The following is a 14,383-nucleotide window of genomic DNA, read 5'->3' as shown; positions in this document are numbered from 1 at the left end:
AAAAAACCTTCACAATTGGTGTTTAAGCAAGTCAGTGTATCAAGTAAATGGGTCTAAATGAGTCAAAACTTCTCAAAGGAAGATTATTAGGTGATTTTTCTTGCAGTTTTTGCTTTTTCGGGAGTCATTTCGGGACTCATTTTCTTGAATGAACTGAACTAACATGTTTACATTGTTATTTTTTGTCTCGTTCTCATCAAAACCCGGGGCCTTGTGCAGCTGAGATAGTGTAACGGCTACAATGTGGGACGTTTTACTCTGGGTGAAAAAGTTACATAGGGCACCTTTAAATTATGTGTCGATGTATGAACTATGTTTATAATAACAAGACCATTTTCAGATTGTAATTTAACTGGTAATTTAACTGATGGAGCTGATTCCATTTGACAGATTTAAATTAAATTCTATCAGGAATTGAGAAATTACGAGTTTGGAATCCCCATTTAAAACTGTATTTACTTTTTAGTACTGGTTTAGTCTGGGTTTAGACCAAGTTGACATTTACCTGGATTAGACCTGGTTTATATCCAATCAAGACCTGCCCTCATAGTCCCCCATTGTATTAAAAGATTTTGTGTAGATTAATATTTTTGGTGTAAAAAGGTCGAAAGCCACTGAAACCGCAGCCTAATGAACTCTTGAAGGTATAATTTGTTTTTTGTGTGCGCCGGCAAAGAAATTCTCCATCAAATCCATTCAAATGCCTTGAAACCACTTTTTGTTGATCTCCTAACGTTCATCTTCTGCTGTCTGGCACTCTCCACTTTCTTCTGACACTATTATAACTGGAATGGACAAAAAGACTCCGCATTTTATATATAAAAAACTGCCTTGAAGAAACGTGGGATGAACCAAAGTGCATGTTTAAGCTTACGGACGAAGGGGAAAGCCAAGCCTGAACGTTGTGTGGACGTTTTTGGGAGAAAACGGACAAAAACTGCGATCATTTTTGACGATGCGGCGCTTTTTTATACCATTGGCCACTAGAGGTCGCTCTTCTACCACTGTATTCTTTCCTATTATAGTTTTTACGTGATAGCAACGAGGTGCCACATAACTGTATTCATTTATTTATTTGCTAAAAGGGAATTATTTCTTTTGAGATTTATGCATCGGATTGTTATTATTAAATTAAACGTAGCCGTTGTATCCCTGATTAAAAAAACCGAACAAATTTTGTGATATTTTGTAATTGCTTTTTCAAACTGTTCAATTCAAAACTATAAAAATAGTATTTTTATTTAAATTTCAAATGAGGAGTGCAGTAAATCGTTCCCGGAGTAAGTGTCACCGAGTGTGTGAGTTTGAATGGGCAAATAAAGAATACTGAAAATTGCTGTTTTTCTTTTTTCTTTTTTTTCTTTTGTAGTTAAGTATAAAACACAGAACAGAGAGAGCAGGAAAGAGAAATGTTCTCTTTCAAATTTGTCCAATTTCAAGTCTAATCAGAATGATATTTTAAATTATAGATCATTGTTTAATTTGCCTTGTGTATTTAATGGTAAACCTCTGTTGCCATTGCTGCCCAGGGGCTGATTGAGTGGCTGCCAGTCTGCGCCAATTACCAACAACTACAGTTAAAATGTTTAGATATTCGTACATATTCGCACATTTTACATCACATTTCCCTTCATTAGATTTGACAGCAGTATCTGTACTTTGTGGACTATATTTTTGAAAAGGACTGAAAAGTAAAAGGCACTTTCTGCCAATGACATCCTGATAAAGGTCTTGAGCAAATAAAAACATTAACAGTCTTGAAACATTGAGAGAATTATTACCGGTACCTTGAAAATCAGGACATTTCTTTAACAAGATCACAACATTTTACTCCAGGAGCCAGGAGTCCAGGAGCATTAATATTATCATTATTAATATTATCATCATTACTATTATATTTTTATTTTTTAAGCAGAACTAAAATAATAAAAAAAAAATAATACACATTTTACAATATGAGAACATTGAGTTTTATAAATCAGGTTTATACTAAAATTTGAACATGACAGGAAGTAGAGTAAGCCATTGAAAACACAGAGACAGACCAATATTATAATAGATCCATCAGACAGATGCACCGTGCAATCTCAATCACACACAGTATTTGAAATCCAGTCCAAGTTTCTTATCAGTGCTGCACGGCTTGAAAGATAAAATCCCCTTTGAACTTGGCTCTGATTGGCAGAGCTTTTGGGTATTTCCCTCAAGGTCATCTCTCTCTTTCTCTCTGTCTCCTTTTTTTAACGGTATAGTGTAAAAACATACTTTGAAGACGTGCAACTACAGACAGCGTACATCTACAGTAGGTGGCGGTAAATGCACCTTTTTATTTGGCTGCCAACCGCCATCAAACAACAACAGGAAGTACAATAATGAACTTTACAAAAATGGTCAAACGAGACAAATAGACAAAATGTCGCGCTCACTACGTTTTAGTGAAATGTGTCGTTTAACCTGACATATAGTATTTGAGTTAAAAGATATCACCTGGCCATCATTTCTTGGTAAAACAAAAAAAAGGATTTTGCCTTCATTGAAAATGCTTAATGTCTGTCATAATCTCCTTGTAAATAAACCATATATTCAAACCAGGCTAGTGCCTGGTTATCTAAGTTTTTTTAGATAATCTAAAAATACATTGTGATCCTCTTTCTTTTCTCTTTGGGCCCCGAGTGTAAACGTGTCACTTTGCAAACATGCTTCACCTCGATAACGCTGCAACAATGGCTGAACTACAATGGGAAAGCTGTGCGGTTCGCACTTCAGCCTGTCTGCAAACGTGATCTACAGTTTACGCATAATGCAAGGATATAGTCGTTTAAGGACTCGGGGAAAAGCCTGTGGTTGGTTTCTCTGGGGAGGAGCCCGGTCCCATTGGAGAATATTTGCTGCTAAAATAAAACGTGGAAAGAGAGTAGAAAATATTATAAGGTTAGCACTCATCATCAGTGCACTCAAAGTTGTATTTTGAGTGATTCATGCATGTTTGAGAAATCTTGTTTTGCTCAGATAATTTAAATTTGACGAACTTTCCAAATATTCATTCATATTTCCAAAAATAACAGAAGATGACCTGATAACGACCTTGTGTGCACGATGTGATCGTCTCTTTTTCACACTCTGAGGAAGGCACTAGTTATGACTATAAGAATCGTAAGGCGAGACGCTACAGGCAAAAAAAAATTATTTTGTTTTTTGATCAGTTTGCTCTCTCAACACTGACTGCACGCACTGAACGATTTGTTGATATCTAATTCTGAGCTAAGTTTAAAGTCTAAAACATTTCATGAAAATTGAAATTTTAGGCCAATTTTAAGTCAGATCGAGTTTAGATAAAGACATCTAAATCTGGCTCTGTCTGTTTTTCAGATTAAATAAATGTCCCAAATAGGAGCTATATTGGGCTTTTTTGCACATAAAATGCCTTACATGATAAAAAAAAAAAAAACACAAGAGAAGTTCAAAATTGATTTTTCCCTACTCACCTACAGCATTTTGCCTTAAACTTATTAAAATGTGAAGACCAAATGAACCTAATCTGATTTATTATTTTACTATTTAAAATGAAAGAATTCCGCTCTATCTATAATAAAAATGAAGGCCTTTATCTGAATATTGAGAAACACAGTAGTGGTTTTATAGACCTTTAATCTCTTTGCAAATTCACACACGGTAAAAGAATATCAGCTGAAGTCAGAACAATGACAAACAGTGAAATAAAGTGGGAAGTTTGAACATGACTTTAAGCACGGAAGATAAAATCATTCATTTTGTGTCCACAGATTGCTGCTGGTGCGTTTTCCCGGTCTGAAATGTGTCTTCCTGGAAACTAGAGGTTGTTTCCTGTCAAAACAAATAAAGAGAATGAGTGAATGCTCTAGATTTAAAGACAATGGCTCATGTGATAAAAACAGAGTCAGTACACTCAAATGTTCTTTCTTTCCATTGAAGCCGTGACACATTAAATACGGTTGGTTTCAATACAATACAAAGATAGAACATTTTGTTTTGATTTGTTAATTGCTATGGCAACGGTCTAATCTTTTCATCTAGCTATGGGTATGCAACACCATCCAAGTTACCTACGATACCGGAAGGTCTTTTTCCAACCGTTTTTCTTTTACAGAATAAAAAATATTGTCTGAAATTACCTAACTTCTCAATTTTGAGCATGAATCAACATACTGTACATGTAGGAGGGCTGCCTGAGTATTTATTTACACTGAAGACATTTTACAGATAAAATACAGTCAATGGACTAATCAAAACAGTGAATACTACAACAGTGTTACAGGAACAAGTCTACGACATCCAAAGGAGCATTGACCCCTCTGCCAGTTTTTAAACTGGCAAAGTCTTTCCGCACCTGTGCTGAAGGTAACAGTCCACAAAACATTTGATCTGACGAGGAGAGCAACCGATGGGCTTCACACGGGGTTGAAATCTAAAGGGGAAAAATATAAAAAGGAAACAAAATCAATTAAAAAAACAAAAACAAAACACGTTTTTAGTTATTTTGATGCTTTGCAATGTATAAAAAAACATTCTCTATATTTTTTTTGGACCAGATTTGCCTCATTTAGCTCAGTTTAGATTAGAGTTTTTTCTTAAATCTACTCCATCTTTATCACTGAGCAACTTAACAGCGCTTCAAGTTTGTTTTATGGCTAAGCAATCGGTAGGCTAATGAAAAAAAATACTCTACACTGCAATTATTTAACAAATATCCACTGCAAAGAACAAAATATCCAAAATATTTTTTTAAATAGAGTCGATATTTTGACCTGTACAAATGTTCAGAAATGCAAGAGATTCTTGTATCAGTTTTAGTGTTAAAGTGTTAAAATTGTTGCTGTTCCTGTGTACGCTCTCAACAGAATCACAATTAGATTTTCCCCCCGCTCAAAATGGCGCACCCCTGATTGACCCCCGCAGACCCTCACAGCTTTGGCGGCGTGGCAGTGCTTGTGCGGGTGCAGGGTGGGCAGAGACGCGTTGTAGAACAGGAGGCTCTGGTGCCGGTCCATGGAGCTGGACGAGTGGGGTCTCAGGTCCGAGGCCGAGGCCGTCTGAGGCTTCGTGCTCCGGCCCAAACTGCACGACTTGCCCTCGCGACGCTGGTACTCTATCGGCGACTGCAGGGCTGGACGAGACACAGAAGCACGTGAGGGAAATATATCCAACGTGACACAGTAAATGCTTTGATTTGGTCTGATCTTATGGCGTTAGACATTAGGGATGGCCACAACATCTCATGCCACAAGATCTCTAAAGCTAAAGGTTTTTCTGACATATTTTTCCCATGTGTTTTATTCATTTATTACTCTTAATCATTGAGCAACAACGTTTAGTTTTCGTCAAATCTAAGTTTAGTTTAGTTTAGTTTAGTTTATTAAGAACCCCAGTTGCTATTATTCCTGGGGTCTCCTCAAATTCATTACATACATTTCTTTATATACCCCACCCACACGCACACATACCTCACTCACTCACACACACACACACACACACACGAAAGCCCAAGGTCTTATATATATCTACCTACATACATACAGTATATATACATATACATATATATATAAATATAAATACCCTCACATAGATACATATACATACATACACATATACAGAGTGAAAAAGAAAACAGCAGAAATGTGATTCATATTCCCTGTGAAAAGATAAAGCCCAGTCCCACTGAAACTAGTCTGAAACTTGCTGTGCTAAATGTCAGATCCTTATGTAACAAATCACTCTTAATTAATAATTGTATTTCTTCTTATAACCTTGATTTTATGTTTTTAACTGAAACATGGCTTGACAAAAACACAGGAACTGTAGTTCTGATAGACTCTGCTCCACCTAACTTTAAGTTTGAATCTGAAACATGAGAAAACAAAAAAGGGGGTGGAGTCTGTGCTGTCTTTAGAGATGAAATAATTACCCGCAGGTTGTCTTTTGGGGTGTTTTCATCATTTGAGTATGTATCCTTTAAAATGGAGCTAAAATGGTCTCCATCCATTCTCTTCATTGTTTTATACAAGCCTCCCCAGCACTGCCAAAGTTTTATTGATGATTTTACTGAGATGCTTTCTGTCGTATGCACAGACTTTGATGGTTTGGTCATTACAGGTGATTTCACTGTTCATGTGGAGAATATTTGTGACAGAAACGCTAAAAACGCTAAAGAGCTTGATGCTGTCCTTGAAACCTTCAGTCTTACTCAGCATGTGAGAGGCCCCACCCACAGCAAAGGACACACTCTAGATCTCATAATTACAAAGGAGGTAAATATTTCAAATATTAACGTGATCGATGTTACTCTGTCTGATCATTTCTGTGTCTTCTTTGACCTGTCCGTTTCTCCCAAACCACCGGTTGGTCCTGCAGTTATTCAGAGGAGACACATACGTGATGGCACAGGTGCACTGTTTAAGAAAATGACAAACTTTGAAAATGTCTCATGTTCTAATGTAAATGATTTGCTGAACTCTGTTACATCTAGTGTTTTGAATGTTCTGGACACCATCGCCCCTATGAAGGCTAAAATGGATAAAAATAAGCAGAAGGCGCCATGGAGAAATGATGATTCGGTCAGGGCACAGAAAAGGGAGTGCCGCAGGGCCGAACGGAAATGGCGCAAGTCAAAGCTCCAGGTTTAAAAAGAGATTTACAAAGAAAAGCTGAACATGTACAACCTAATCTTATGTAGAACTAGGGAAAGATATTTCTCTGAAATTATTGGAAGCTGCAGTAACAACTCGCATGTCCTGTTTGCCACAGTAAACAGATAAACAAACCCTCCAGCTCAGCTGCCGTTAGAACTCATTTCCACATCCAAGTGTAATGAGTTTGCATTATTCTTTAATGACAAAGTTCAGGGCATTAAAAATGCTATAAATCCCACAATGCAAAAATTACCCTAAAACCACCAAGACACAGCTAACTCACTTTGTATCAGTAACTGACAAAACTGTCCATGAGATCATCACCAGTCTGAGTTCATCTACATGCTGCCTCGATGTGTTACCCACCAGATTTCTAAAGTCTGGGCTGAACAGTTTGTTAGCACCACTCACTCACATAGTTAACATGTTGCTTCAATCTGGAACATTCCCAATGTCTTTGAAAACTGCGGTCATAAAGCCTCTCCTAAAGAAGAGCAGTCTTGATGCCGCAGTACTGAGTCATTACCGGCCCATCTCTAATCTGCCATTTTGGGGCAAAGTCCTTGAAAAGGTTGTTTACCAACAGCTCACAGATTTCCTCTTAATAAACAACTCATGTGATGTTTTTCAGTCAGGTTTTAGACCTCATCACAGCACTGAGACTGCTCTTGTCAAGGTGACAAATGACATCCGCCTGAACACTGACACGGGCAAAGCTTCAGTCTTAATTCTGTTAGATCTGAGTGCTGCTTTTGACACTGTCGATCATGGGATCCTCTTACAGAGACTAGAGGACTGGGTGGGCATCACTGGCACTGCCCTAAACTGGTTAAGGTCCTATCTGGAAGACAGGAAGTACTTTGTTGAAATTGGTAGCTGTGTCTCAGACCACATGACCCTGACCTGTGGAGCGCCCCAAGGGTCAGTCCTGGGTCCCCTTCTGTTCAACCTCTACATGCTGCCATTAGGTCAGTTGATACGCAGTGAAAATGTGTCCTATCACAATTATGCAGACGAGTCAGATCTATGTTTCACTGTCGGCAGGTGACTATGGACCAGTAGATTCACTCTGTCACTGCATCCAACAGATCAGTGTGTGGATGCAAAACAAAACTTTCTCAAGCTGAACTGTCAAGATAAGACTGAAATAATCGTTTTTGGCCCACAGAAACAAAGAGAAAGTGTTAGCGGTCACCTCCAGAGTCTCGCTCTAAAACCTACAAACCAAGTTAGAAATCTGGGGGTAATAATGGACTCAGACTTGAACTTTAATAGCCACGTCAAATCAATAACATCAGCAGCTTTTTACCATCTAAAAAACATTGCCAAAATCAAAAATATAGTGTCAAAACCAGATTTAGAGAGCCTTATCCATGCGTTTGTCTCCAGTAGATTAGACTACTGTAACGGCCTGCTCACTGGTCTCTCCAAACGAGCTGTAAAACAGCTGCAGTACATCCAGAACGCTGCTGCTCGGGTCCTGACCAGAACCAGGAAGTATGATCACATTAGTCCTGTTCTCAGGTCTCTGCACTGGCTCCTGTGGCTCAGAGAATAGACTTTAAAGCAGCTCTGCTTGTGTACAAGTCTCTCCATGGCCTAGCACCAAAGTACATCTTGGATATGTTAGTGCCATAATAACCATCTCGGACTCTGAGGACCTCAGGGACCGGCCTCGCGCTGGTGCCCAGAGTCAGGAAAAAACATGGGGAATCTGCATTTCAGTTTTATGCAGCTAAAATCTGGAACAGTCTTCCTGAAGATGTGAGACAGGCTTCTACTCTGACAATGTTCAAATCTAAGCTAAAAACAGTTTTGTTTAGCTGCGCATATGACTGAAAGGATTTTTTCTTTGCACTCTTCTCTTTTGTTTGTGATTTTATTAGTTTAGACAATCAGTTGGATTGATATTTTTTAATTTAGTTAATTTTATTGTATTTCTGTTTCTGCAATTTCTTTGTGATTTGAATACATTTTTCCTGCTGTGTGAAGCACTTTGAATTGCCTTGTGTATGAAATGTGCTCTACAAATAAACTTGCCTTGCCTTGCCAGTAAATAGATCATTCATTAAAACAAAAACAAAAAACAAGAAAAATAACAATTACATAATATTATTATTAGTTATACTACCACTATCATTACCATAATTAGTAATCAAATCTTAACTCCATCCCTGAAGCGCATTATTGTGTAAAAAGGAAAAGCTTTAACTGCTTTTGAAATAACTTATTATTTTCAAGCAACAACAAAAAACAATGCATTCCATGCATCCATGGCCTGATAAACAACAGAGCGCTGCATTCTATTGGTTCTGCAAACAGGCAGCACGCAGCTTATATTTCTACTTTGTCGAGTTTCATAATTGTGAGTATCTGAGAAAAAAGTCAGTTTATCATAAATTACTGCTGGACTTTTGGTTATAATGACATGTCTAAATAAATAAATAAACAAATAGTACTTCAGTCTGCTTTTGACCGTCAACCAGGGCAGTATGGGCAGCCCAAGACTATTCGTGCCGTTTTGTTCTGTGCGACTTGTAACCTGTATAAATTATTTTCAATTGTGTTTGACCAAACATCAGATTCATAATCTAACTGAGAAAGTGTTAATGACTGAACTAATTGTTTGGTTAACCATTTTGGAATACATTTCCCACAGTGTTTGATCGTGCCCATACTCCGACCCATGTTCCTCAACACATTGTTTATGACTCCATCCATCCATCCATCCATCTTCTGCCGCTTTATCCGGGGCCGGGTCGCGGGGGCAGCAGTCTGAGCAGGGACTCCCAGACTTACTTCTACCCAGACACTTCCTCCAACTCCTCCCGGGGGATCCCGAGGCGTTCCCAGGCCAGCCGAGAGACATAGTCTCTCCAGCGTGTCCTGGGTCTTCCCCGGGGCCTCTTCCCGGTGGGACATGCCTGAAACACCTCCCGAGGGAGGCGCCCAGGAGGCATCCGGAACAGATGCCCGAGCCACCTCAGCTGGCTCCTCTCGACGTGGAGGAGCAGCGGCTCTACTCCGAGCTCCCCCCGTGTGACCGAGCTCCTCACCTTATCTCTAAGGGAGCGCCCAGCCACACGGCGGAGGAAACTCATTTCGACCGCTTGTATCCGCGATCTTGTTCTTTCGGTCACTACCCAAAGCTCATGACCATAGGCGAGGGTAGGAACGTAGACCGACCGGTAAATAGAGAGCTTTGCCTTTCGGCTCAGCTCCCTCTTCACCACAACGGTCCGATGCAGCGACTGCATCACTGCAGCCGCTGCACTGTCGATCTCACGCTCCATCCTTCCCTCACTCGTGAACAAGACCCCGAGATACTTGAACTCCTCCACTTGGGGCAAGGACTCCCCACCGACCCGGAGAGGGCAAGCCACCTTTTTCCGGTCGAGAACCAAGGCCTCGGATTTGGAGGTGCTGATTCTCATCCCAGCCGCTTCACACTCGGCTGCAAACCGTCCCAGTGCATGTTGCAGGTCCGGGTTTGATGGAGCCATCAGGACAACATCGTCTACAAACAGCAGAGATGGAATCCTGTGGTCCCCAAACCGGACACCCTCCGACCCCTGACTGCGCCTAGAAATTCTGTCCATAAAAATTATGAACAGAACCGGTGACAAAGGGCAGCCCTGGCGGAGTCCAACATGCACTGGGAACAGGTCTGACTTACTGCCGGCAATGCGAACACAGCTCCTGCTCCGGTCAGGACAGCCCTGAGCAAAGGGCCCCGGACCCCCAAAGGACACCCCGAGGGACACGGTCGAAAGCCTTCTCCAGATCCACAAAACACATGTGGACTGGTTGGGCAAACTCCCATGAACCCTTGAGCACCCGATGGAGAGTATAGAGCTGGTCCAGTGTTCCACGACCGGGACGAAAACCACTCTGCTCCTCCTGAATCCGAGGTTCGACTATCGGTCGGATTCTCCTCTCCAGTACCTTGGAATAGACCTTACCGGGGAGGCTGAGGAGTGTGATCCCTCTGTACACACCCTTCTTGAACAGAGGGACCACCACCCCGGTCTGCCAGTCCAGAGGCACGGTCCCCGACTGCCACGCGATGTTGCAGAGACGTGTCAACCAAGATAGTCCTACAACATCCAGATACTTTAGGTACTCAGGGCGGATCTCATCCACCCCCGGAGCCCTGCCACCGAGGAGTTTGCGAACAACCTCAGTGACTTCAGCTTGGGTGATGGATGAGCCAGCATCCAAGTCCCCGGTCTCTACTTCCTCTACGGAAGACGTGACTGAGGCATTAAGGTTGTTGGTGAGGCACTCCTGAGCCGCTGGACGGTTTGCCAGAATTTCTTTGGTGCCGACCGATTGTCCTCCTCCATGGCCTCCCCGCACTCCTCCCAGGCCCGGGTTTTTGCCGCGGCTCGCTTGGCCTGCCAATACCTGTCGATGACCTCCGGAGACCCACAAGCCAGAGTGGCCTGATAGGCCTCCTTATTCAGTTTGACGGCATCCCTTACTTCCGGTGTCCACCACCGGGTTCTGAGGTTGCCGCCACGACAGGCCCCAACTCTGCCCCTCTCTTCACCCGAGTGTCCAAGACACGCGGCCGGCTGGTCAGATGACACGACAACAAAGTTGATCATTGACCTCCGGCCTAGGGTGTCCTGGTGCCATGTGCATTGATGGACACCCTTGTGCTTGAACATGGTGTTCGTTATGGACAATCCGTGGCTAGCACAGAAGTCCAATAACTGAACACCGCTCGGGTTCAGATCGGGGAAGCCGTTCTTCCCGATCACCCCTCCCCAGGTGTCACTGTCCCCCAGTAGAACAACATCCCCGGTCGGTGCACTGTCCAGTACCCCTCCCAAGGACTCCAAGAAGGCCGGGTACTCTGCACTGCTGTTCGGCCCGTAGGAGGGACGCGACACTCTCGTTCACTGGGGTAAACTCCAACACGTGGCGGCTGAGCTGAGGGGCTATCAGCAAGCCCACACCAGCCCGCCGCCTCTCCCCGCGGGCAACACCAGAGAAGAGGAGCGTCCAGCCCCTTTCGAGGAGATGGGTTCCAGAGCCCAAACTGTGCGTGGAGGTGAGGCCGACTATATCTAGTCGGTATCGCTCAACCTCCCGCACAAGCTCAGGCTCTTTCCCCCCCAGCGAGGTGACATTCCATGTCCCCAGAGTTATTCTCTGTGTCTGGAGATCTGGTCGCCGAGGCCCCTGCCGTCGACTGCCGCCCAGATCTCTCTGCACCGGCCCCTTATGGATCCTCCTGCGGGTGGTGGGCCCACGGGAGGGCGGCCCCACGTCGCTCTTTCGGGCTGTGCCCGGCCGGGCCCCGTGGGGTAAGACCCACCAGGCGCTCGCCATCGAGCACCCATCCCAGGCCTGGCTCCAGGATGGGGCTCCGGTGACGCCGATCCGGGCGACGTAAACGGCCTGGTTTTTGTTGTCATCATAAGAGGCTTCTGAACCGATCTTTGTCTGACCCGTCACCTAGGACCTGTTTGCCTTGGGAGACCCTACCAGGGGCTTGAAGCCCCCGACAACATAGCTCCCGGGATCATTCGGGCGCTCAAACCCCTCCACCACGTTAAGGTGTCGGTTCAAGGAGAGGATTGTTTATGACTCTTCCATGTTAATTTAGAATCTAATGTTACACCCAATAATTTAGTTTCTTCCACTTGTTCAACTACAGTCGTTCCAACGGTTAAGTGTAGTGTAGGTATTGTTTTTAATATGTGTTGTGACCCAATTAACATACATTTTGTTTTTTCAATATTGATTACTAATTTGTTGGGAGTGTCTACAGAGTCTACTGAAACTGCTGCGCTATTTGACCACGCCGTTTTAGACCGTGCCGGGTTAAGGTTAGGGTCAGGGTTAGGGTTAGGTTTAGGGTCAGGGTTAAGGTTAGGGTTAGGGTTAAGGTTAGGGTTAAGGTTAGGGTTAGCCATGAGGCTATATGGCAGTGCTGCGGTTCCTGAAACTGCTGGGCCATTTGACCGCGCCGCGGCTCTGCAGCCACTGCCTAATTTATTAGTAATCAATTATTAAGTAACTAAGTAAATAGTTCTCAGTACTCAAATCATAATTTTATAATGACCATTCTACAAATTTTATATTGCCAATTTAATATATCTGCCCGTGTAACTCATCTAATTTATTATGCTAATATTTATTTGTGATGGTACAATACACTGCTAAATTATTATTATTACTTCTGTGTGTTTGATTGTAGATTGGTCATGGAGCACTCGAATTAAGGTGCACGTCGGGCTGTACCTGGACGGGTGTGGAGTTAAAAGTAGGTCAGCCACGCCCACTCATTGTGTTGAGTGTGGCCCAGGTGTGTTCAGAGTGTTGTAACCCTGCGTGCCTCAAATGTGTGTATTCTGAAACGTGGACTTATTAAAAGTTGCAAAACGGAATGTATCATTGTATCATTCGAGGGTGCAACACCCACTCAACATTCATTATAATTAGGGGTGGGCAAGTTAACGCGTTATTATTGCATTAACTCATCACTTATTTAACGCGATCAATTAGTTTAACGTGCATCAACGTAGGTCGGATTCCCCTGGTCCGCACCAGTTCTAAAGCCTCGTACAAACCGCAGCACCCGACGCAGAATTTGAGCGCATGTACATTAGAAAGACAAACGCACCGGGCGCGCGTTCTCGACGCGCCGGACTCATGCAATACACTCAGCAGCAGACGTGCGTCTGAGTCGTCCTGCACATGAGCAGTGGAGGAGTTGTGCTGTGTTGCTTTTCTTGTGGTGTAAATGGAGTTTAATGGCAGATCATGGCTTTGGTTTATTAACTTTACAAAGTCAGCTGCTGTAGGCGCCAGCCAAGGCAACCCACGGGGGGCCCGCGTGAGCAGGTCCCGCCGGCCGGGGGCCCGCGTGAGCAGGTCCCGCCGGCCGGGGGCCCGCGTGAGCAGGTCCCGCCGGGGGCCCGCGTGAGCAGGTCCCGACGGGCGCCGTAGCTGGGGAGATCCACGAGAAGGGCTCGGCGCGCGTCTTTATGAGCTGAAAACGTGAATAATCTGGCGCCTTAGCAACTGGCTTAGTGCAGAGGAATAAAAAAACACCCAGTTTTAGGAATCTATAAACTTTTCTGGTTCTTTTCAATGCCCTGGCAGTGGCAATAAGCTTTAGTTTTGTGTTTGATAACATTGTTTAAGTTAAAATATACACAATGTATTTATTTGTATTTAACTGGTTAAGTGTTTGTTTGCACAACTAATGTTGTGGCGCTTTAGTGTCAAGTTCTAAGAATTTACAAACTGTACTGAAGTGTTTTCTGGTTTAGGGACATTTGGTACTAGACTGGTTATGCTGCTCCCTAAAATGTGTTTTGAGTGTCTAATGTTTAATGAGATTACAATGTTTCTGACTTTACCTCCGAAGTGGCCTGTTAATCTTTAATGATTGTGGCTCAGGATTTTGTGGCAAGTGAATACTTAATATTTTATTTAACTGCTACTGAATAAAAATGCTGATGCACTTTACACTTCTTTTGAATTCATTTTGAATTTTGCACGTAAAAATGCGATTAATCGTGATTAATCAGGGAAATAATGCGATTAATCGCGATTAAAAATTGTAATCGTTGCCCAGCCCTAATTATAATACATACATCATAATTCAATTCCTAAGAGAAAATGAGAAAGCCACATAATAAATAAATAACTAACTAACAAACTAAATAAATAAATATAATGGTTTCTATAGCTCAGGA

The 14,383-nt window shown here is 42.8% G+C and overlaps 1 protein-coding gene across 2 annotated transcripts in view; it reads right to left on the bottom strand.

Annotated features, from left to right (window-relative positions):
* Positions 1–3,631: 3,631 nt before the first annotated feature.
* arhgef25b (Rho guanine nucleotide exchange factor (GEF) 25b) overlaps positions 3,632–14,383 on the bottom strand; it is a 60,059-nt gene continuing 49,307 nt past the window's right edge. For both annotated transcript variants that reach the window (XM_072452748.1, XM_072452747.1), the window contains 3 exons: positions 4,944–5,143; positions 4,367–4,444; positions 3,632–3,843 (listed from right to left, as the gene is read on the bottom strand). In XM_072452748.1, the coding sequence (XP_072308849.1) occupies positions 3,766–3,843; positions 4,367–4,444; positions 4,944–5,143 (356 nt within the window). In that variant the 3' untranslated portion in view covers positions 3,632–3,765. The remainder of the gene's footprint in view (positions 3,844–4,366; positions 4,445–4,943; positions 5,144–14,383) is intronic.

This window comes from Eucyclogobius newberryi, unplaced genomic scaffold (assembly GCF_026437365.1).
Source record: "Eucyclogobius newberryi isolate DKJ021-1_F unplaced genomic scaffold, fEucNew1.0.hap1 SCAF_19, whole genome shotgun sequence".
In the NCBI taxonomy this organism is placed as follows: Eukaryota; Metazoa; Chordata; class Actinopteri; order Gobiiformes; family Gobiidae; genus Eucyclogobius; species Eucyclogobius newberryi.
The sequence above is the reverse complement of the archived record's forward strand: the minus strand, read 5'-3'. Positions and strand labels throughout refer to the sequence as shown.